The following is a 25,947-nucleotide window of genomic DNA, read 5'->3' as shown; positions in this document are numbered from 1 at the left end:
CATTCAAGATGTCAGCTGTTTACTGCAGTTAACTTTTCATACCTGGGAAATACTCAAACTGCTCTTCCTATCTGATTTCTTTCACTCTTCTCAATAATCTCCTAGTATCCATCCTAGGAGATTATTGAGAAGAGTGAAAGAAATCTCCCAATACCAAATCATTCATTAAAACCAGAACCACTAACTCCTTCATACTCTTACTTCTCATATCCTCTGTCTCAATCACCCTCTTCATCCTTCCTCCTGGAAAGCAGACCTTGTTCACCCTCTCATTCACCACACCTATTAGAATTGAATCTCCATATAGTGCTACTCTTGAGTCATTTGCTACTTCTTTTTCTCCACTATATTTCATTTTATTCTTTTGCACTCTTCCACTTGTATCCACCATATATGTAATTTCATTTTGTATAAGCCTCATCTAATTTCTCATATTAATAATTTCATTCTTCAATTCTTGCACGCCAGCAATAATTTCCACTATTGCTCTGTCAGTCAGACCTCATTTTATTTTCATAGTTGTGCCAGCTCTTGCACTGTCAGTCAGGCACACTTCCACATTTTTGCTCCCTTTTCCTTTTTCAATCATTTCTGTATTCACCATCACATTCTTTGCACTCGTGTTCTCGTGCTCACTCTTCTCGCTATCATTCTCACTTAATATATCACTACTACAGATCCTCACCCTCTCACCTCTTTTGTTTAATCTCTCAACAACAAACACATCACATTCATAAAATCTATACCACTCACCACATTTGATTTTCATGCCATGTGTCTGGTTGTTCTAATTCTTAAAACCATTTTGTCTTCATTAAATGTATTATACAAAAGTTCAAAATTCACTACAAAACCTACACACAACCTCGATAATTAATATGCATTCGGTCTCAATATCACTATTTAAATAAATTTTCTGCAAAATGTATATAATTCTTCAAAAATATTTCAGAAAATAAAACTGGTGGGATTTGAACCCATAGCCTTTTGGCTGGAGAGTGGATATGCTAACCAGTCAGCCAACCAGGCCGGTAATTTTTCATCCTCTGTAATTAATTGACCTAAATAAGTGTAACACTTTTTCTTTAATATGGTTTTCTATGCTGGTATCCAATAACTAAGAACAAACTATATTTTTACCTCTATATGAAAAAATTTTCAAACTACAGCCAAATGTGGACATAAATTTATCGCCAGCATACTATTAAATTATATTACATAAAATGTGTTATAAATTTTGTATAAATTAAAGTGCAACACGTTTTTGGCAAAAGATACAAATTTTCTAAGGATGCAATTAAGGAACTAATGTACAGTTTAAGAGAACTATGCGGAGAGACATTTCAGTATGGAATATGTCCACCCTGAACTGCAATGCAGCTCTCACAATATCATATCATGCTTAGCACAGTTACTCAAGAGTTCTTGAGGCAAACTGACCCACTCCTCTTTGAGAGCAAGGATAAGGCCTTGTTTGTTTTCTGGAGGAGAGCTTCGAGTAGCAGTGCATCTCCCTATTGCATCCCAAATGTTTTCAGTGGGGATTGAGAATCTGGACTGCATGCTGGCCACTCGATTCAATCAATATCCTCTATCTCTAGAAGTATCTCTGCTGTTTGTGTATGATGTGGTGTGGCAATATCATCAGTAAAGATGAGTTCTTTGCCTGCAGCACCACAGAACGATTGAACATGACATTGAAAAACTTCATTGCAATATTGTTCACCAGTCATAATCCCTTTTTCCAGCACTTGTAGCTCAGTGGTCCATTAAGCATAATGCATCCCCACACCATGACACCATCACCATCATATCTATTCCTTTCAAGAACATTCTTGCGACGGCAAGCAAGCAGTATCACTTTCACACCAGATCAAGTATCATCTAGAATCAGAGGAAAGACTAAAATGACTCTCATCTGTAAAGAGCACATTAGTCCAATGGTGTCCTGTCCAATTTTTATAAATATAACACAACAGAAAACATCCTCTAATGAGCTGTGGATAAAGGGATGCAGACTACAGGCCTTTGGGCATATAAGCCAATTGTCACAGATGTCTTGCCACAGTTTGGCAAGATATTTGTGTGGTTGAATGAAGCCAACTCACAAGCTGATCTGCCATGATGTTGATTACATTTTGCTGTTATAACCAAAAATTTATCTTCATGCTCTGTGATAGATTGAGGATGTTCTCTTAGCAAACGTCTGGAACACATTCCATTGGTTTGAAATGCTACCCATAGCCTGGATACAATGCTATGTGAGATTCCAAACTCTCTGGCAATATCAGTAATTCTGTGACCTTTTTCAAACTTTCCAATAATTCTTTCCCTGCATGAAATCATCTAGTGATGTCTTTTAGACATTACAAGATATCCAAGTTTGTAATTTTATTCCTTCACAAAAAGAACTTTCTTTAAATGCAATTCACTTAGTGCCTCTTTTTGCCTTTTGTCCTGTTGAGTGCTACCATATAACCCCTTCAAAAATTTAAAGATGTATCTGCTTTCTACTTGAATTCATCAGATATACAAATTGCCATGAGCTAATTTTTCTGAATTTTCAGTTGTAATCTTCAGGAATAGTGTTGTCTTTATTGGACACCAGTGTACTTTAATTTGTAACTTTTGGGTATATTTTTTTCTCTGCTTACTATCATAACTTTAGAGCCATATTTTTTACTATGTGTATTTATTTGTTCTACTTCTGAAAGTCTTTTTCAGCAATCAATATAGTATCATCTGGATAACAAAGATTATTTATATTTCTTCTTCCTATTTTTACTCACTCCATTTCTTCCATACTCTCAAAGGTTTCTTCACTGTAGAGATTGACCAGAAGAGGAGAAAGCACATATCTAAAACTTTTTTGTATTTGGAAAGTTTCTGACAGTTTAATTATTGATGTTTATGTTTGCAACTTGGTCCCAATATCTGTAGGATATCAGCCTTATGTCCTGTCTGTTCTTTTCTATATTAATGTTTCTATTAACTTCTTAAGGTGAACACTATCATATATTTTATTATGATCTATAAAATAGAGATAAACATCCTTCTGCATTTCCAGGTTCCTTTCTAGTATACCCTCTCTTGTTCATCTGTTTCTCATAAATCCACTCTGGACAGCTTTTAATTCATTTTTTGTTTTTGATTTTATTCTTTTCAATATAATTTTTAATAGTAATTTTATTACATGGCTTATTAAACTTATTGGTCTGTAATCTTTACATTAAACTGCTCCTGTTTTTTGTTGTTTTTTTTTTTGAGATGTTTATAAAGATAGAATTCCGGAGCTCGTTAGGAACATATCCACTTTCATAAATATGGTTAAACAGTTTCTTTAACTCTTCTACAAATATTAATACTATATAAATCCCAAATTTCCTGATCTTGGAATAATGTTCACATATTTGAGGTGTGATAGCTTGATGTCTGAATAACTTGATGCTATCCAGAAGAGGACAATTAAATTAATTGGTGCTTCTCTCTCACAGATTCACTCTAACCACTCCCAGATATATTCAATTTCTACCTTATGTCTCTTCTGTAGGTATTTCCAGGACAATATTCTACTAAACTGGACATATTCATTCCTCCACTTTATTTCAACACTCTAAAATCATGATCAGCTGCTAATCAACATCCATTTACTGTCCAGTTCCAAAGTTACCAAACCAAGTTGTTTGTAGAATGTATTCTTTACTGAGAGTGAGTGAAATTTGATTTGAAACTGAGAGTGTGCAGGAAGCATATTGAAAATGCCAAAAGTACAGGTTACGTTGAATGAAACGGTAGAAGCAGCATGTGAACAAGTATGAAAATGTGAGAGATGGAAGATAGGAAACAGAGAAAGAGAAAAAAACCAGCATAAGATTGATAGAATGGATGATGTGAAGAATTAGCTGTAATGGGAGAATGAAGCATGAGCTTGAGAGTTTGCAGAAACATCTAATGACTAATACAGTTGAGAGGAAAAAGAAAGAAAGAGTTGAAAAAGAAACAAAGGAAGAGAAAGGAGTGCTGAACTAGGCATGATAAAATTGTGATTGCCTGATAAGAGAAGTGCTTGATGAGAGCATACTCATCTTCACTACCATCGCAGGTAATGGTAGTGAAGCTCTTAGAATGCATAAAGATAAAGTGAAAGACTTCAGTTGTTATGATAGGTACAAATGATTTAAAAGGAGACAAGTATGGTATGAGAGAGCATATGAAAGAGTTAATGAAAATAGCAAAAGAGAGGAGTGAGAGTAAAGATACTGAGTCTATTCCAATGGTAAGATATAGGTGAGTCAAGAAAAAAAAGCCTTGATTACAAATGAGTCAGTGTCAATAATGATGCAGTTGTGGATGTGTAGAATGAGTTCCATGGACAAAAAGACATGTTCAGAGTCTTGGAAAAGTGCTGTTGAATGGAGTGAGAATGCATATGTGTGTATGTAGTCATCAATGTGTCAATTCAATGTAAGAATGAACAACAAAAAAAAATGCTGAATATAGTTCTTCAGGTAACAAATCAAAATGGATAATTAATACAAAGTGTAAGGGTAATTAAACATTCGCACATGTCCACAGAGAAAATTATATTTATTTTACAAATATTTTGTCTTATGTATCGTAAGACATTATCAAGAGTGGAGAACTGTAAGGAATTTGAACAATAAAACAGTATTACACATGTGCTAAATTTGAATCCCTCTGTACAAGTAGTTGCATTTGTTAAGTTAAAACTATTGGGCTGAAGTGATAATTAATTATTATGATACAAAATATTTAACACAATTGAGTAAAACAACTTCCCAGAATTTTGGGATATTAAGGCGGTTGTTATGACTAAGATTTGATCTATGAAGTAGAGCCTCACTACTTTCTTTGAATAGCCTTTTGTATCTGTACATAAAACTATGTAAAATCTTTGTTTTCCCATTGGATTCTATGGTTGGTGTTTTCAATTTCATTCTGTGCCAGGCTCAATTTGTGTTGTTTGATGAGCCATTTGTGGTCTTGATGTTCAGAAATATGTTTATGGACTGATCTTCCTGTTTGCCCATAGTATGACAGATTTCATGAGCATAGGGCTTGGTATACTCCAGGCAGCATCATTGTTGAGAGTTTAACATTTGGAGAGTAGAGTCCATAATTTGTGTAAAATGAATGCTGATCATCATGTAACACTAAAGGAAAGGAATCTTTTGGAGAGGGTAACATATTATGAATTTGGTTAATGGGCTTAAAGGTTGCAATGAGTTGGGATTTTTTTATAATCTTTACTACTTGTTCAGAGATTAATTAATTAAAGGTTGCAATGAGTTGGGATTTTTTTATAATCTTTACTACTTGTTCAGAGATACCTTTGATGTAATGTATGGGAGTCCTGTGTAGTTCTACTTCTTCCCATTGGATCCTATGGTTTGCATTTTCAATTTCATTCTGTGACAGGCTCAATTTGTGCTGTTTGATGAGCCAGATGGGGTCTTGATGTTCAGAAATATGTTTATAGACTGATCTTCCTGTTTGCCCATAGTATGACAGATTTCATGAGCACAGGGCTTGGTATATTCTAGGCCAGGGGTCGGCAACCTTTTCAGACTCACGGACCACATTCAACTTTTATTTTTAATAATCGTGCCGCAAGCGTAGCATGAACAACGGATTCATTATGAATACTTTGCATCTTAAATATGTTTTTTGCTGAGCAGTCAAAGAAGCTTGTAATTTATTAATTTGATTTTTTCAAAGTTCACAGTTCAAATCCTTGTATTGGCTTTCATGTTGATTCTCGTCTGACATTGTATAATATGACATCTGATATTATATTCTTTCATAACATCAACGCTTATGTTTTCATAATAGCATCATTAAACCTTCTTCCTTCACCTGTAATTTTACATTTTCTTGAACACATTTTTGAAATTATTTTTAACAACTATATATCTGAAAATAATAGTTGATGTTATTGAATTATATTAAAAGACGGACCAGGGAACGCAACTGCAAAAGTGCGACAAATCTCGGTTGTCATCGAATGAAGTCGTTTGTTATCCCCACTCATGATGACTCACGTGGCTGACTCGCACCAAGTTGCATGACAATATCACGAAGTATAAAAAAAAAATTTAACTTATTATTCATATTATAAAATGTATTATTTAAATAATTCAACATACAGGCCACATGCCATGTCAGTATGGTCAACCTTTTATGGGCCACCAAAAATGCAAGTTTGGGCTGCATGCGGCCCGCAGGCCACCAGTTGCCGACCCCTACTCTAGGCAGTATCATTGTTGAGATGCAGGAAGGATGATTAGGCTGATATCCTCAGGCTGTAAACTGAGGTAAGGAAATCTTAACACAGAGCAGATCAAAAACTAGGGATTCTAAGTTGGATAGCCTTTGACAGGAGATATCAAATTTCACAAAAGCACAAGTTTTGCCCTTTTTTGTGAAATGCATCGTGTAAGATATAGCTAGGTTAGTCAAGGCAGACGGTGGTCTTGGTTGTGTGATGCAAACTTTTTGTTAGGAAAAAAGAGACGTCTTGATGTCTGTCTGTAAGTGGTGATGTAAGTCACTAATGTTCTATTAATGCCTTGAATGTTGGTGAAATGAATATGGAAGTGTTTCATTTTGGAAAAAGTTTTGATATTATTTTGGGTGGGTTGGAGTGTATTTTTATTATTTGTTCCAATTTTTTTTTGTTATATTTTTAATATTTTTGTTATTTTTTATGGGAGATTTTTTGTATCTGCAGTTAAAACTAATATTTTTATGATTGACTTTTATGTGTAGAATACTTGATTCAGAAAACAAAGAAAAAGGGCATGCAACCAGGGCGAGGGACTTGTGTACATAACTCACACATAGGGAGCACCCAGACTCCAGTCCAAGTGTAGCTTCAGACAGTGCTCCTTGCATGCTATTGACCTGTCTTCATCCAAGCATAATGTGGCAAAATATGCAGCAGTAGGATTATTCGCCAACTGATCGGGAAGTCTCCAACATTTGCGTTACCATCGGATTTGGTCCAGTGCACTGCCTGGTAGCCAGCTGGCAGAAAACCGTTTTACTGCTGTACCCTCAAATGGAGCAGAAACTGGCTCTCTAATTGAAAATGATAACGGTGTAATGAGTATGCCCAGCAAGGCCATCACCCAAACTGTATGTGAGAAGAAAGGGTCACAGAAACCAGAGGCTCTCTACTCTGGGAGTGAAACATGGTAAAAGCCACTTCACACACCTCAAAAAAGTATGGTGGTAGTGTTTCACCAGGTGCTGAAAGATATTTACCACCTAGAGGTCTAGATGGCATTTTCTCACAACTAGGAAAGATATGCATTTAAGGTGGCAATACTAGCTTCACCAGATCCTTGTTTGTGGAAACAGGCATGCTCAACTTATCCCAGCTTTCTCATGACCATGGGAAGGTGGGGATGACTTGACTGGGAGACACTTCATATTGCATGATCACCAGCCTGTAATGGCCCATAATGACACAAACTTAACTTCCCCTTGTTCTCTCCCCACCTTCTGTGTAATGAAAAATTTTGTCAACTAGTATCCTATAATGCCCTCTCAAAAGTTTATAGATCACTATCACATCATCCCTGTTTCTGCTCACTTATTATTAGGTATAATGGAATGAATACAGAACAGAGTAACAATAAAATACAAGTTTATTGGATCCTATATTTTGTCTCGTCCACAGAGACATAGTCAGGGATACAATCTCAAAATGGTGAATGCACACACACAAAAATACTCAAAATAATAGGTGGAAAAAAATTTGACTAAAAACCTAGTCCTAAGAGGGGGGGGGGGTCATCTGTGGGCGCTGTTGGCTAGCCTTAACTGTTGGGCAGGAGGCCTAAAAAACTTTCCCAAATCTTGCAAAGTTTGACACAACCATATTTATTAAGATTAGGCTGCTTTACCAAATCAGCTGCTCCAAGAAAAGCCTTTCAAGTTTATATTTGTTGTGGTGAGGCATAGCAGTTTCTGTGCAAGATATCCAAAAGTCATCTGGGTCAGACTAACCATAGTTGTGGCAGCAGATATGTTTCTTATGTTCTTCAAACCATACCAAAAACTGGCTACCCTTATCTGCTCACCAGAAGATTCTGTTCATCATCGAGACTTGGGGGTACTTGGTAAAAATTTTATGGGTATGCTGTGAAAGCTCAAAAATCGCTAGATCTAGTAACCAAGTCACTAAGTCGGCAACACTGATACTGATTAATTTCTGAGAACTGAGTAATGAAACATGGTGCTGTAGTTCATGTCTATACACATTTGTCAATCCACCCTCCTCTTCCCTACTTGAGAGTCGAACCTACCTGAACAGCTGACCACCAAGTCAAAACATCCATTCTAAGTGAGTGAATGTGCTCTATGTATTTCTTGTGATTTATTTCACTTGCTGTGCTTAAAGTTATTTTTAATCTTCAATTTACTGTGAAGTTAAATGAATGTGTTTCTAAAGTGCATTGAAACATGGATAAATGGATAATTAAGAAGAAAAGTAATGTGAACCCAGAGCCGAATGCTTCTACATCTACAACTATGTCATCATCCCATGTGAGTGAAGAGGTTGATTCAGCAGTAACTAAAAGAACATTAAATGTTAAACAATCAAGTGATAAAAAAAATTAAAAAAACGTAAATATCATGAATCATATTTACTATTTGGCTTTACATGGACAGGAAATTTAATAGAACCAAATCCACAGTGCATTGCATGCTCTGAAGTCCTGTCACAAAATTCTATGAAAGCATCTCTTTTATGGCAAAACTTTGAAACAAAACATGAGCATTTAAAAAATAAGCCCTTGAGTTATTTTGAACGTCTTTTGGACGTTCAAAATAGTAGAAAAACCATAAATAATAATTTTTCTGGTATAGAAGAAAATGAAAGTGCACTTAAAGCATCTTACAAGGTAAGCTTTCAAACTGCCAAAGCCGGAAAGGCTCACACAATAGGCGAGTCCCTCATTCTTCCAGCAGCGGAAGAAATAGCTTCTTGTATGTTTGGTCAAAAAGAGGCAAACCTTGTCAGAACAATTCCTTTGTCAAATGACCCAGTTTCCAGGAGAATTAAGATATGGCCTGTAATATTAAGGACCAACTCATTCAAGCTATTCAATGTAGCCCATGGTTTGCCATACAAATGGATGAGTCGACAGACGTAGCTGGGCTAGCTCAATTACTTGTTTTTATACAAATATCCAACTTTGTAAAATATTCCAGTCAAATATTTGTTACCTTTCACAACAACTTGTTTATGTGAAACTGGTTTTTCATCTTTAACTGCTTTATAAAATAAATATAGGAACAGGCTGGATGTTGATAAGGACTTGTGATTCTACCTTAGCAAGATAACCTCAATCATTGATGAACTGTGCAAGCGTAACAAAGTGTAACCATCTCACTAATTACCCAGTAAAATGTTCATAATTTTATAAGATTATAAACATTGGGGGGGGGGGAGCATAAAAGGTTGATTTCCACTGATCTAGACCATACTGGGGTGTGCTGCATCCTTGCTCCTATTAACTATCATACTTTGGACTAAACAGGAAGAACACTTAATATCAGCCTGGAAAAACATGGGAACTATGTCCATTACTTATACTACAGCCATTCTAGAGTAGCAGAACATGCCATGAATTACTGGACACAGTAGGAGAAAACCTCCCTCTTATACAAGCACAGATATAAATCTGAGAGACTGTTCCTAAAATCTGCCTCAGTATTAATTCTATTCTATTCCCTCTAACATACGGCTGGTGGGGGTAGCTATATGCTACCATACTAAGGAAATGATTATGAGCAAGGTAGTTTCTTGTTGCCTTCCTTGCCATACTATAATCCTATGACTGCACAATGTGTATTCACGGGGCTGGTTTGCCTGCTTGTAGGATGAAAAACCACAGATAAACTGGTGGAAAAAACCCTGCTGTCCATGCCAAAGACCGGCTAACTTGGTTATGGCTGAGAAAGATCCTTAAACTCCTCACATCGTCAAAAGGGAATCGAACCTAGGACACTCCTTCCCCAGGCATATGGTTGCGAAGTGCATAGCCACTAGGCTAACTGCACAGACCTCAGCATTATAATATACAGCAAATTGTAAAAAATTCGGCTGCTTCATTCTGCCTAAAATCTGGGAGACCTTCAGCAAGTTGCCGTCATTACATTCATAGAGGATGTCCACTGAGGACTGTAGGATACCCAATATCCAGCCATCAAGACTCAGTCTGTGTTTAGTTTCTTGCCAGTGTGCCTGCATGCACATGCTCAGTGTTTTTTCTTTGTACCCATGAAAATGCCTTGGTGACCAAGGACGATCGGTTCGAGGTTATATCGTAGTGTGTAGTGTTCGTGCAAGCTCCTGATAAGATAAGTATTATTTTCAGTTATCGTTGATAAAATTACTTAATATTGCGTAGTTTTGTTTGCCTTGCGTATTTTAGTGCGTCTATTTGTGTGTTTTTGGTGTGTTATAACTTATTATTTGATAAAACACGTTGCAATAATTATGGCACCTGTACGAAGGAAAATGGCGGCCAGTAATGATGGTTCGCCGTCTTTATCAAAGAACGGTAGTATAAAAGAAATGAGTCAGTGTACTAGCTGTGAAATGTACACTTTGCGGAGTGCGGTTGGAGTGTGGATAGATGATAATAAAGGACTGAATGTGTGTAGAAAATGTAGGGAGAATGAGGAATTGAAGTGTATTTCGGATCGTGAGTGTGATATTTTTGTCAAACTTCAGAATGAAGAAAATAGCGATATGACAAGAAACGGCAAGGTTGTACATGAGAATAATGAGAGTGTGAATGTAGAAAGTGTGAATGATAGTATTAATGGTTTCTCAGAGAATAAAAAAGATGAGATAGATGCATTGAGTGAGATCGCATTGTTGAATGGTGCGATAGAAAGGGCAAAACAGCAGCTAGAGTGCATGAACAAAAGTCGACTGAATGAACCAACCAATAATAAAAGGTATGACAGGAAAAATAGGCGTATGAATGTGAACATGAACCAAATGAAGGATAGAATGCTGTATGAAGACTCGTTAGTACGAGGTGTGTTAGTAGAGGATTTGACAAAATCATACCAACCTGGTGCGACCATAAAGGATGTAACTGAGTGTATTAGAGAGCAAAAGGAAAGGGTGAAAGAAATGATTGTTGTGGCAGGTACGAATGATTTGAAAGGAGATAAAATGGAAATTATAGAAGACCTGAATGAATTATTTGAGGTAGCAAAAGAAAAGAGTGAGAGAGTTAGAATGATTAGTCTTTTGCCACGGTATGACAGTGAAATGTTTAAAAGGAGGGCCATAATTGCGAATGACTTTATGCGTGGGTTATGTATGACGAGTGGTGTGGAATTTGTGGACGTGTGGAGTGAGTTTGATGGGCGAAAGGATCTATATAAGATGGATGGCTTGCATTTGAATGGTTATGGTGTAAGAAGGCTTGAGAAAGTGTTGCTGAATGTAGTGGATGTGCAAATTCAGGGAAACTAGATTTGTTAAAGGGGGGAGGGAGTAGATATACAGTCCTTAGGGAGGCAGTTGAATGTAAGAATGAATATAATATGCTAGAGCAAATAAGGACAACAAACCAGAGTGGGATAGTTAATATAAGGCATCAAGGTAGGGTTGGGGCTAATGGGGGTCTTAAATTCATGTACAATAATACTAGGAGTATTAGGAACAAGAAGGAAGAGTTTTTGGCCATGGATGGCACTTCCAGACCACAGGTTATTGGTATTAGTGAAACATGGCTGACTGTAGATGATATAGCTAGTGGGATTGAATGTGATGGGTATAGTGTGTTCAGGAATGATAGAGAGAATAAAATGGGGGGAGGAGTATTGTTGATGATAGCTGATGAGCTACAGCCAAGGAAAATAGAAGTTGAATTGCAGGATAGAGGAAAAGAGCACATTTGAGGCCATTTGGTGTGAGATTGTGGCTAGCAGAACTAAGTATACAATTGGGGTGCTGCTATAGACCATGTGATGGAAAAGATGATGGTGATAGTATGCACAAGCAAATAGAAGAAATGAGTGGAAGGAGGGTGATTATTATGGGAGATTTCAACTATGGTCGCATTGATTGGAGAGAGGAGGGGACACCGCATAAAATCCAAAGAAGGAATTGGATTTTATGCGGTTATTAAGGGATAACTATCTGCGACAGCATGTAATGGAAAATACTAGGAGTCAGAGAGTGCTTGACCTAGTACAGGGTGTTCGGGATAAATTTGACATATTTATAATTAATTATATTTTTCCGTAAGTTACATGTATTAACACACACTTCTCTTCATTTAAAAGTTTGGACCCTTCTTCATTCATATACAAGATGTCAGAAAGGATGGATAGCTGGAACCCACCTGAATCATGGAAGAGAATAACTTGTATCATGATGATTCGTGCCCGCCATCAAAATAAGGATATTACGACTGCTGCCCAATGCTCCCTGAATACAGTAAAAACAATCAGGCATGAACTAGAGACTTGCAATGGTGACTACGAGGATGTAGCAAGAAGAAAGATCCCTAGCAGACGATCTGATTGCGTTCGTACAGCAGAATTCCTCGCAAATCTGCAGGAACAGGTGTTGAAGAACCCTGGCATTGGAATTCGGGCTTTGTTCGTGGAGTTGCTAACTGTAGTCAAGCCCTGGATAACAAGGGTAGCCAATGGTAGGCTGTATGTATGGCAGCAGGATTCGGCCCCTTGCCACACCTCTGGGAAAAGTCAAAAATGGTTGTCTGAAAATTTCTACGACTTCACCAGTCCAAATGTTTGGCCTCCAAACTCCCCAGACCTTAACCCCATGGATTATTTTGTATGGGGCGCAGTTGAAAAAGACACCAATCGCACTTCCAGTAATACAAAAGCCCAGTTAATGGATAAAATTAAAACAGTTTTTGCGGCCCTTCCCAGGGAGACTGTAGCATCAGCTTGTTCGAGGTTCCGAAGCAGAATTGAAGCTCTGATCGATGCTAATGGTGGTTATTTTGAGTAAATCTTGTTGATAGTATTGTAATTAACTCTGCCTGTAATGTTTTTTGTCAATTCATTAAATTTAATAGATACAAAGAAGATTTTCTTTTTCCTTACGAAACTGTCAAATTTATCCCGAACACCCTGTAATTACATCTGAGGATTTGGCTGTAACAAATATGACCACATTGCCACCAATCAGTGAGAGTGATCATAGGGTCTTGACTTGGGAGGTGGCTAAAGGTGTAGAATTTTCAATTAAGACAGGGTACATGTGGAATTATCGGGCTGGAAAGTATGACAAGCTTAGGAGTTTGATTGGCTCAGTGCCATGGCATGTACAACTGCAAGGACTAGAAGTTGATAGTGCATGGGACGTAGTTAAGAAGTGTTTGCATGAAGCAATGGCTGACTGTATACCTGGAGTCCGAATAATAAATCAAGTAGGAGTTAAATGGATGAATAACACCATTAAGCTTGAGCTACAAAAAAAGAAACAACTATGGAGGGAATTTAAGGAGAAAGGTGACCGGCAGGCACATGAACGGTATAAAGCGCAGGCTAGAAGGGTGACGAGTGTGGTAAGAAAAGCAAAAAAGGATTACGAAAGAACATTGGCCATGCAGGCTAAAGAAAATCCTAAACAGTTTTTTAGATATGTAGCAAGTAAAAGGAAAAATGTACATGGCAGAATGATTTTAAAGAATGCCGATGGTAGGGAGGTAACTGAATCAGTTGAGATAGCTGAGTTACTGAGTGAGCACTTTGCAAGAATATATCATCCAGGTGGTGACATTGCAGAAACGAATAAACCAGTAGATTATACGGGAATTGTGGTGAATGAAGTGGAGGTGAGTAGTCTATTGCATAACCTCAATGTCAATACATCTGTGGGATTGGATGGTATACCAGCTCGTGTAGTATGAGAAGCAGCTAAAGAATTGTCAGTACCCTTGACCATTTTGTTTAATTTGAGTCTCGGGTCTGGGTTAGTCCCGAGCGGGTGGAAGGAGGGAAAAATAGTTCCACTGCATAAAGGTGGTTCCAAGACTGCTGTTGTAAATTACTGATCGATTAGCATATCAGGAATCATTGTCAAGGTCTTAGAGAAATTAGTCAAGAAAAGAATACAGGATTGGATAGATGAAAATGGGATATTGTAAGGGGGACAACATGGTTTTGTGAAGGGTAGATCATGCCTCAGTAACTTGCTCACGTTTTATAACACAGTGACGGCTGAACTGGATAGGGGTAATGGGTTTACAGTGATACTACTGGACCTTGCCAAGGCCTTTGACAGGATACCACATGGAACCCTAATCAGTAAACTGGAGCAGATGGGGATAGATATAGGGTTAGTAAGATGGATAGGAGGGTGGTTGAAGGAGAGATACCAGAGAGTGGTTTATTCAGGAGTGGAGTCAAAAAGACGGCTTGTGACTAGTGGAGTGCCGCAGGGTTCTGTTCTTGGACCACTGCTTTTCAATTTGTTCATCAATGATATTGGAAAGGATTTGAGAGGAAGTGTTCACTTGTTTGCTGATGATGCAAAGTTGGGTAGAGCAATTGTGAGTGCACAGGATGTCAAAATTTTACAGGATGATTTGGATAGTTTGGAGGACTAGGCTAGGAAAAATGGATGTCAGTTTAATGTGGCAAAGTGTAAGGTTATGCACTTTGGGGTGAAAAGAACAGCAGCAGTATATCGCATTGGTGGAACATACTCCAGGAGATTGATGAGGCCAGGGATTTGGGAGTGCTGGTGGATAGGGAGTTGAAGTTTAGGGGGCACATTGCAAAAGTGACTAAAACAGCTCACCAAATCACTTGGCTTATGAAAAATACTTTAACATGCAGAAACAAACAAGTTGTTGTTCCTCTGTATCGAGCCTTGATAAGACCCCATCTGGACTTCTGTGCCCAGTTATGGGCACCAGGGTTTCTTCGTGATGGGGAGGAAGTGGAGAGGGTCCAGAGACGAGTGACCAAGATGATAGCAGGTCTGTGGAATGAACCTTATGAGAATAGGTTGAGGATTTGTGGGTTGCAGAAATTGGACGATAGGCGAAGGAGGGGTGATATGATTGAGACATTCAAATTACTGAAGGGTTTTTATAAGATTGATCCAGAAGATATTTTTGAAAATATGACTGGTGGTGGGAGGACTAGGGGCCATGCATGGAAGCTGGGCAAGAGCATGGTTGACAAGGGTGTTAGAGCTAGGTTTTTTACTTGGAGAGTGGTGAATGAGTGTAATAAGCTTCCAGAGTCTGTTGTGGGTGCTACGACCGTGAATGAGTTCAAGACATGATATGATAGATACTGTGTGAATGCTGAATAGTTATTCCAGACATGATGTTAGGGCCTCCCTCGATGAGTCTGTCGACTCCTTGGAGTTTCCCGGAACAATAATAATAATAATAATAAAAATATTGGAATAATAAATTATGAACTAAATCAATTTCGTTAGTATTTATTATCTATAGACACATGTTTATTCCAATAAACATCAGCATGAATGAAGCAGTGGACTAACAGTGACAGGGAGCTGTGTTATGCCTCTGATCACTTGTCTTCTCCTTGATTTTGTTCCACTGTATATTAATCTTTAATGTCTATCAGTCATCCTCCTTATCCATGTCATCAGCTTTATATTCATTCCCATTTCTTCCAGTTTCCTAGTAAATTAGATTTTCATATAGGATTCTGTTAAATGTCTTTGTATAGTCCAGCAGTTTCTTTGCTACCATTTCTTTTACCTAATTCAGCTGTAAAAGTGAGATTTACCCTTCATAAAGCCATTCTATCCCTATCCACACAAATTCTTGATTTCTGGCCTTAACAAATATTTCCAGTACCTTAATCACAACTCCTAAGATACTAGTATAATTTGCAATCTGTCTTGGAGCCTCCTTTATGTAAAGGAACTATCTTACCTTCTTTCCCCTCCTTGATACCCTACTGCTGCTGAGAATCAATTTAATTACTTTTGTCAGAGATGCCTCTATTGGATTTGATGGTATCCTCTGGTTGTAGAGACCTGTATTCAAATCCTGTCTATGATGTGAAGAACCTTAGCTTTTCAATTAAAGGTGAGTTAACCAGTCTCATATGGAGATGGAGGATTTTTTCTTCCTTAAAGAAAAAATACTGTACTTGCCCTTAAGGACTGCAGCAGAGGAGTGTCAAGCTGGCTGCATTAAATTGCCTGAAACCCCTAATTAGGAAATTCAACTCGTATTAGACAATTGGATGGATATTGATCAGGACACTGTCAAATTCTCTTGCACTTTATTGTATAGTCATGCTGATATACCATGGCTATATTTGCATCAAGAGTTGGTAATATCCTGAGCATTTTACAGTTTATTTACCTTTATTCTAACATCATTCTGCCTTTCATCCCATTCACTTTGACTCAGTTATTTTAACTTAAATAAGAATTTAAAAACAATAGTAAGAGTATATGTATAAGATTATGATTCAATCAGCTATACAAACATTTGGCAGTTTGTTTCAGCATTCTTTCATCTATGACATCCTGTTTCTTCTTCTTCATTAGCTCTTTCCCTTCAAGCTTTGCTTTCTTCTTTTTCTTTTTAGGTGACTCTTTCTGTAAGAGAATGAAAAACATATTCAGTGGAATAAATAATTAAGCCATTATAATTTTTAAGGAGTATGCCATCTGCATTAAACAGACATTTTGGGAATTAAATTTAAAAAAAAAACATTGGTTAAACAGACATTTCTGATGTTGTTGCTGTTATTTTGTATTATTATTATTATTATTATTATTATTATCTGACCTTCACAAAGTCAGAGGACTCACAGTAGGACGCCTGTACTCTCTCATGCCAAAATCTCTCATCGACCTGTTCCTTGAATCCACTCGAAGTTTCCACACTCACCACACTTTCAGACAACGCATTGAACTCATCAGTCACTCTCCACACAAAGAACCTACTTCTTACTCCCTTGCTAACAACCACCTTATAAAGCTTCCATGAATGGCCTCTAGTCCTGCCCTTGCCACCCTCTACTCTATGAAATATCTTTTCTACATTAATCTGATAACAATCCCTCCCAACTTATATGTCTTAATCATATCTCCCTCTTCTTCTTCTATTCAAAGGCTCTGTAACTTGCATTCTCTCAATCTCTCCTCATATCTGACATTCCATAGACCTGACACTAGTTTAGTAAACCTTTTCTTTACCATCTCCAATACATCCTCATTGAATTTTCAGTTGTGGCCTGATTGAAGCCTTATATAGGGAAACCATAACCTCTGTGCCTCTTCATGTCAGTGTCCTCCGAATTATTTGTTAGATGTTCTTAAATTTCAGCAATGTGACCCCTAAACTTCAAGTCTCTGTCCACCACCATTCCCAGATCTCTCATCTCCTACATCACCTTCAAAATTTCTGCATTAATTGTATACTCTGCATTCCAATCTTGCCTACCAAATTTCAAGCCCATTCACTTTGCAATATTAAACCTCCAATCATTTGCCCACATAGTATATTCAGATTCTCCTGCAAGGCCACAACATTTGCTCTGCTTCTCATAGCTCTTTCAAACTTTGCATCATCCAGGAATGGACAGCTGCACATCTCCAGTTATGTCAGTCCCAATGTCATTAGCGTAAAAGTTTAAAAATAATGGTCCCAAAATAGATCCATGTGGCACTTCACTAATGACCTTCATCTTTTGGGATACCATCCCTCCATGTACAACCTGCTGATACCTGTCTGACAGCCAATCAGCTATACAACTTACTAGTCTGTTATTTAATCCCATCTGTTTCAGTTTAGCTACCAACTTATCATATTGCAGTCTATCAAAGTCCTTTGAAAAAATCTAACTATACCACCATATATGCATCTCCTTTATCAAGTGAGTTTGTTACCTTGTAAGATGTAATCAGATTGCTGAAAAATGACCCCCCCCCCAACAAATCCATGCTGACTATAAAGAATACAGCTATTATCAAAAAAAATCTGAATCCTAGTCCTCACCAACTTCTCTAATACCTTAATAAGAACCCCAGACATGCAGATTGGCCTATAATTTGTAGCCTTATCCCTCCCTTTGTGAAGTGGAATAATTTTTCCCACCTTCCATTCCTTTGGGATTCACCCAGTCCCAAGACTCCTGTTAAATAATTGCACCCATTCATTCCATAGGGCATTCCCTCAAGTCATGTGGCAATATACTATCAAATCCTAATGCCTTATTAACATCAAGTTTAATTATTTCTCATATATTTCCTGGTCATTTACCATAAGTCCCTCCTCTGCCATACATTCTATACTCCAACTTCTCCTGATGTTGCCATCATGAGGATGAAATACATTGATAAATTGGTCACGGAATAATTTCAACTGTATCCTCTGCATTGGTCACCAATGTGACAGTGTCATCAACAGCATCATCCTCCCATAGTCATTTTTCCTTCTACTTGCCACATGTCAAAAGAACTCACTAGGAGTTTTCTTACGTTGATGGAATAATTTCTTCTCATACTACACTTCTGCTGCCCTTACCAACTGTCACTTACTGGCCTGCTCCTTGTACATTGATGATCAGTTATGCAACTGATCATTACCAACATTCATCTTTTGTTGCCACTACAGTGCCTTCTTCCAGATTTCATGCTTAATCTCTTCATTCATTCATTTTACTCCTACTTTGTTTAGCCTTTTCACTTTTGGGATACAGTCAGACATTGCTGCTGTTAAATAGCTCTTGATCAATGCCCACAAAGCATCTATATCCTTCCCACTGAACTTCTCTTTCCACGCTATAGCTCCCAGTTGTCTCCTAAGTTTTCCATGATCACTGGCCTTGTAGTTACACATGTATCCTCTCTTTATAGAAGTTATCATTGCAACTGCTGCAACCCATATAATCACTTCGTGGTCACTCTCTCCAACTGGGGGAAGATTAGACACTCCATTCACAAACACATCCTGTGATTATATAACCAGATCTAGGACCCTTGACCCTCGTGTGCCCTCCATTACATACTGTCTAAAATTGTTGTCCCTTATTTCCTGATGCTATTTCTTTATTCCAATCAATATTGCAATAGTTGAAATCACCATAATGATTATCCTTTGCTTGCTCACTAAGCCAAGTTGCCTATACATTTTCTGGTTGTAGCAACACCTCATCTAATATCTCATTCTATCAACCTCAACTTCACACCATACTGCTTGACTGCCACTTTTTTCTCCTTGTATCTCAACCTTGCGCACCATGTGTCATACCTTGTTTTGTCTGGGGTTCTCCAGCCAGAGACTATCAAGGGTGCCCATGATGATGATGATGATGACCATACATCACAAACAGTGCTTCTTATAGGCTAAGGACATTGGCAGTGGACCCTCAACAGATATAAGAAGGTCATCTGGAGTGATGAGTCCCATTTCCTGCTGCACCATGCTGATTTTTGGGTTCACATTTGTCATAAACTGCAAGAAGCCTATCCCTTGGTTGCATATTTCAGGTTCAGTAAGCCAGTGGAGGTGGTGCTTTTTTCCTGGCATGCCCTAGGTCCATTGATTATCATCTCGCAAACATTGAATGGTGATCAGTACAAGGACCTGTTAGCCAACCATCTCCATCCATATCTGCAGGAGGTCTAACTTGACCACAGTGCCATCTTTTAACAGGACAACACACCTTGTCATTGGGCTCATACAACTACTGAGTGGTTGGTGGAATACAACAACGAATTCGCCACATTGCCTTGTCCCTCAAACTCCCTTGACTATAACCTTATTGAACATGTGCAGGATATGCTAGAACAAGGTGTGAGAATTGCTGACCCTGCTCCATGGAATGAACATGAATTGACAGAGTTGCTTCAACAGACATGGATCAAGTTACACATGGGAGATGTTCAACACCTGGTAGAATCTGTTCCTAGGCACCTGAGAGCCGTGATTGCACAGCGAGGTGGACCAACATGTTATTGCGTTGGTGTTCCTAATTCAAAACTAATTCAGTGTATGTGCATACAGTAGCACATTATCATCTTTTAAAAATTATTTCTGTTAATGATGGAAATAACTAAGCATATTTGGTGATGGATCCACCCCCACCCCCTTCCAAACCAAAGGCAAATTTAAATATAATATAAAATTTAGATTATTTCAGGGATAGTTAAGAGAACATACCTTGTAGTGGAATTTCAGAAAGTAGAGATGACAAGATATTAAAATGAAACATAAATATAAACAGTAAATGAAGATCATAAATGGAATGAACTATGGATTTCAAATCTAAAATAATCGAAATCTAAAATTTTGAAAAAACTCAAAGAATAAAAGGAAACAAAAAGTAGTAAAGTATACACTTTACTAGTTTTAAAGCGGCAGTTTTAAAACTTTACTAGTTTTAAAGTATACACAAGACCAGCAACATAATGGTGTACTTACTGATACACCATTATGTTGCTGGTCTTGTGTATACTGGTTAAGTATACACAATTGGTATCGCTAGCAGCGTCTCCAGAAACACTTTAATATTATGAAAACCAGCACAGTTCTTAAATCTAACAAATTGACCATTACTTCCCACAAAAGACTGAGAACCATCTGGATATTTTGATTTTACATCTCTGAAAAAAATTCTTTGCTTTGTCTGATTCATTCATTAAGATTAGCAGAATGTGCTTGTGGATTTGGTCTTTCATCCATATAGTTAACAATTTTTCAATCATAAATAGCACCAGAATGTTTTTTTTTTGTTGTTGTTTATTCTTGACTTTAAAGAGGCAGATCCCTCTACATGTTCCTTTATATGATGGATAGCATCCAGTTATATTCACTGTTGATGGCAAGACACTAAGATGGTTTTTAAGCTTTGTCCACATTCAGATTTTTTTTATAATTTTCAATCTCATCTCTAGTTCCATTTTGATATGTTTATGGATTCACTTTTTCCACTTTGGATTAAAGATGCCAAGGATCATTGGTTTCATCCTTTATCCAAGTATAAGCAAACAAAGTTTGCATGTGAAATCACTTCATGTCTTGGCTGCTTGTATACATAGAGGCTAATAACTTCACATCAATTGCCATAGTATTCCAAAATGTGCACATATCCTTATGGACATGTATAATGCTTTGCAATATGGGAAAGGCCACTACCCAGACCAGTTTTGACCATTACTGAGGTTTCATCAGTAGGGCACAGATCCAGAAGTGATACGAAGGTTGAAGTAATGAAGAAGTCAAGAGGATTTTAATAAAACTAGACAGATGGGCGAATGAATGGGAGTATCAGTGTAACCAACACTAATTAAAATTGCAGATATATTATTATTACTATTATTATAATGCAGAAAAATGTAAAGTCTTGAAGTTTGGGATACATCGATGGGAGGTTGCATACTCAATTGGAGGAGCTGTACTGGAGGAAGTAGGGGAGACAAGAGATCTGGGGGGGGGGGATGATTGATAGAAAACTGAAATTCATGGAACATATTGCAAAGGTGATGAAGGTAACCCAGAGGATTTCAGCAATACTGAGAAGAATGCTGACCTGCAGAGATAAGAGTTATCATTCCATTGTATAAGATCTTGATCAGACCACACTTGGACTATTGTTCTCAAATTTGGTCCCCAGGATTTGAAGGGGATAAAGATGGTTTCAGGACTGTACAATGTTAGTTATGAGGATCAGCTGAGAGAATGTGGACTGCAGAGTTTGGTAGATAGAAGGAGAGGTGATATGATTGAGACTTTTAAACTGTTGATAGGTAGTTACAGGGTTGACACTGGGGAGTAGTTACAGGTAGTTACAGGGTTGACTTTCACTCGGTAGAACAGCAGGAAGGAGCAATGAAAAGCGGCCATCCCTGGAAGTTGCAAAGGAAGCTGTGAGCAAGAGGATGAGGAGTGGTTTCTTTGCATGGAGGGTGGTTGAACTGTTGAATGCATTGCCTGATAGAGTGGTGAGAGCGAGAATGGTTCAAAGAGTGGTATAATAGACTTTGTGTTTCCTAGGAAGGACCTCCCATGATGACTCTTGTGACTCCATGGAGGCCTGAATGATAATAATAATAAAATAATGCAATGCACATATCCTTATGGGCATGTGTAATACTATGTATTATGGGTAGGGCTACTACTCAGAACAATTTCAACATTTGTTGAGGTCTCATCGGTGGGAGCCACACTCAGAAATAATACCAAGGTTGGAATAATGCAGAATTTGTCCTTCCCATAATGCATCTGATATGAAGTCATCAACCTCTATATACAAGTAGCCCAGCCGTGAAGTGACTTCATGTCCAAACTTTGCTTATAGTTGGATAAAGGATGAACCCAAGAATACAATTTCTTGGCATCTTTAATTTATAGTATAAACAAGTGAAAAAACTTTCAACATCTATCTCTAATCCAGAGTATTTTAGTAATAAGCTGTGACACCATTTGACTAGTTGTATACGGAAATATGACTTCTGCATTACTTCAGCCTTAATCACTTCTGGGTCTGGCTCAATAAATGTTGAAACCAATCTGGGTAATGGCCCTTCCCATAATGCCTAGCATTATACATGTCCATAATGATATGTGCATTGCATTATTGGATACTAAGGCAATTTATGTGAAGTCATTAGCCTTTTTATATAAGTAGCCCAGCCATGAAGTGACTTCACATGCAAACTTTGTTTGCTTACACTTGGATAAATTAAGGAAATTAAGAATACAATTTCTTTGTATCTTTAATTTATAGTATAACCAAGTGAAAAATTTTTCACTTGGTTACATCAAACACAAAAAATTATTCAACTGTATGAATACAAATGCAGAGTATGTCCATGTTCAATAGTAATAAAGTAATACTGAAGAAGGAGCACACCATGGTTGTCTGCTTGCAAAAGAATGCAGTTAGGTGACAAAAGAATAATATATGTGTGTTAAGTAAAATTTTTATAACTCAAAATTTTTCCATAGCTTTGTGAAGATAATTTATGCAAGTCTGAATTTTTGTAAACTGGAGCATGTCTAATTTCTCCTCACCCATTTTGTATCTATGCTGAGGACATCATGCCTGTAGCATTGGGTGAGCTTAAGACAGTAATTAGGATACGTGGCAGGCTGATCCATAATCTGAGGTATACTGATGTACTCCTTTGTAATGACAAGAACTAGGACAAATCCTTGACAAAGTTATTGAGATCAGTAAGAACAGAGGATTTTAGCTCAATCCTAGCAAGAGAAAGATTATTACTCTCAAAGGAAATACAGACAGAGAAGCTCCTTAGAAACATGTGTACCTTAATGGAGTGATAAAGTCAGCAGATTTTAGTACCTAGGACACATTATTAATGTGTAGAATTGCATTAGCAATATGGCCTAAGAACAGAACCCTGAGGCATGCCATTGGTCGCCTTCCTTTTCTGTGACGTGGCTCCATGATACACAACTTGCTGGTATCGTTCACAGAGCCAATCTCCGATGTATATAACAAATATGCATATATTCCTATCCTTTGCAGCTTGTAGACTAACTTATCATGTGGTAATCTATTAAATGTTTTTGCAAAGTTCAAGAATATCACTGTATATTTTTCTCCCTTATCCAAAACAAGAGCAGGTCTTGTTTTGGATAAGGGAGAAAAATATACAGTGATATTCTTGAACTTCTCCCTTATCTAAAACAAGACCTGCTCTTCACAAACCCATGCCGACCAGCATAGAGATGGTCGATCAACCCAATCATGTATTCTTTTTCTAACCAATTTTTCCAACACTGATTACAATTGCAGATATATTATTATTACTATTATTATTATTATTATTATTATTTAGGCCTCCAAGGAGTCAAAAGACTCATCACGGGGAGGTCCTTCGTAGGAAACTTAAGTCTATCATGAAAAGTTCCTCCTAGGAAACACAGTCTATCATACCATTTCTTAAACTTAAACTTAAACCATTGACCGTTCTCGCTGTCACCACTCTTATCAAACAATGCATTCTGGTTCAACCACCCTCCATGCAAAGAAACCACTCCTCACCCTCTTGCTCACAGTTTCCTTTCATAACTTTAGGGATGGCCCCCTTGTCATCACTCCTTCCTGTTATTCAACCAAGCGAAAGAACTCCCCAGTGTCAATCCTGTAACCACCTCTCAACAGTTTAAAAGTCTCAATCATATCACCTCTCCTTCTTCTATCCACCAAACTCTACAGTACACATTCCCTCAGCCGATCCTCATAACTAACATTGTACAGTTCTGAAACCATCTTTGTTATCTGCATTTGTACCCTTTCCACAGTTAATTTATCCCTTTCAAATCCTGGGGCCAAATCTGAGAACAATAGTCTAAGTGTGGTCTGATCAGGATCTACAGAACGGAATGATAACTCTTTTATCACTGCAGGTCAGTGATAAAAGAGTTACCAGTGATAAAAAGTGTCTGTCTCATTATTGCAGCAATCCTCAGTTTTACCTTCACTGCATTTGCAATATGTCCCTTGAATTTCAGGTTTCTATCAATCATCAATGCGAGATTTCTTGTCTCCCTCTACTTCCTCCAGTATAGCTCATCCAATAGAGTGCAGCGTCTCATCAATGTATCCCAAACCTCAAGACCTTACATTTTGCTGCATTAAACTGAAACCCCCCTGTCATTTGCCCATCTGTCTAGCTTATTCAAATCCTCCTGCAGGACTACCACATCTGCACTATTACTTATAACCCTTCTCAGCTTCACATCATCCACAAACAACTGAATATCCTATCCCCCCTGCAATCCACTCACAATGTCATTGATATAAAGGTTAAACAATATAGGTCCCCGTCCTGAGCCCTGTGGGACCTCACTTGTAATCGTCTGCCTCCTTGAAACTGCCCCACCATACACAACTCTCTCTGATACCTATCAGACAGCCAATCCTGAATCCAGTTGACCAACCTGAAATCCAAACCCATGTGCTGCAACTTAAATATCAGCTTATCATGTGGCACCCTGTCAAATGCCTTTGCTAAATCCAAGAAAATGGCAGTATATGCCTTTCCCTCATCTACTGCTCTTGTAACTTTATTATAAAAGGCTAGCATATTACTAAAACAAGAGCGCCCCCTTCACAAATCCATGATGACTCTCACAGATAACATTACCCTCATCTGCCCAATGTTATATACAGTACCTAACTAATTTCTCCAAGATCTTAACAACTACTGATGACACACAAACTGGCCTATAATTAGACACTTCCAGTCTGCTACCACCCTTTTGCAATGGCACTATCTTACTTTCCTTCCATTCCCTGGGCACCTTTCCCATAGCCAGACTTTCATTGAAAAGCCAGGTCAAAGGAGCTGTCAGTTTTTTAGCACATTCTCTCAAAACTCATGGTGAAATACCATCCAGTCACACAGCTTTACTGACATTCAGAGTACTCAGTATTTGAAACATGCTCTCCTCCTGCACCTCTAAACCTCAAACCTGCCCTATCCCTCTAGTATTAAAATTTACTCCTCCAGGATGAAATACACCAATAAAGTGTTCATTGAACAATTCTACTATGTCCTCTGCATCAGTCACACTATTCCCATTTTTATCCCAGAATGTTACGCTTCCACAATCATTTCTCATCCTACTGGCCATATAGCTAAAAAATTCCCTAGGATTGTCTTTGGATCTTAGGGTTAATCTCTTCTCATATTCCAGTTTTGCCTTCCTTACCATACTAGTCACTCTCCTGGCCTGTGTCTTATATTTTTCATGCATCTGCTCTTCACCTGTCTCCTTATATCTCTTCCATAGCCTCTTTTTCACATGCAGTTCCTGTTTAATATTGTTTGTCATCCACTTTACACCAAATTGTGTCCTCTTCTTCACTCGTGGAATACAGCTTACTATTGCTGCTAACAAATATCCCTTCACAATTTCCCAAGCACTAATG

General features: G+C 37.8%; 2 protein-coding genes across 4 annotated transcripts in view; one reads left to right on the top strand and one right to left on the bottom strand.

Moving 5' to 3' along the window:
- LOC150100155 (glucosidase 2 subunit beta-like) overlaps positions 1–25,947 on the bottom strand; it is a 283,833-nt gene that overhangs the window by 106,929 nt on the left and 150,957 nt on the right. For all 3 annotated transcript variants that reach the window (XR_016549237.1, XM_090402550.1, XM_090402551.1), the window contains one exon: positions 16,522–16,633. Coding sequence is in view for 2 of the 3 variants with exons in the window: in XM_090402550.1 (XP_090258676.1) it covers positions 16,522–16,633 (112 nt within the window). In the remaining variant the exon portion in view is untranslated. The remainder of the gene's footprint in view (positions 1–16,521; positions 16,634–25,947) is intronic.
- Positions 1–25,947, top strand: part of Cdk12 (Cyclin-dependent kinase 12) — a 585,582-nt gene that overhangs the window by 475,659 nt on the left and 83,976 nt on the right. The window lies entirely within an intron of this gene.

The sequence above is a fragment of the Typopeltis vanoorti genome, chromosome 13 (genome assembly GCF_054136105.1).
Source record: "Typopeltis vanoorti isolate ZY-2024b chromosome 13, IOZ_Tvanoo_1.0, whole genome shotgun sequence".
In the NCBI taxonomy this organism is placed as follows: domain Eukaryota; kingdom Metazoa; phylum Arthropoda; class Arachnida; order Uropygi; family Thelyphonidae; genus Typopeltis; species Typopeltis vanoorti.
Note: the sequence above shows the minus strand (reverse complement) of the source record. Positions and strands in the feature narration are given on the sequence as shown.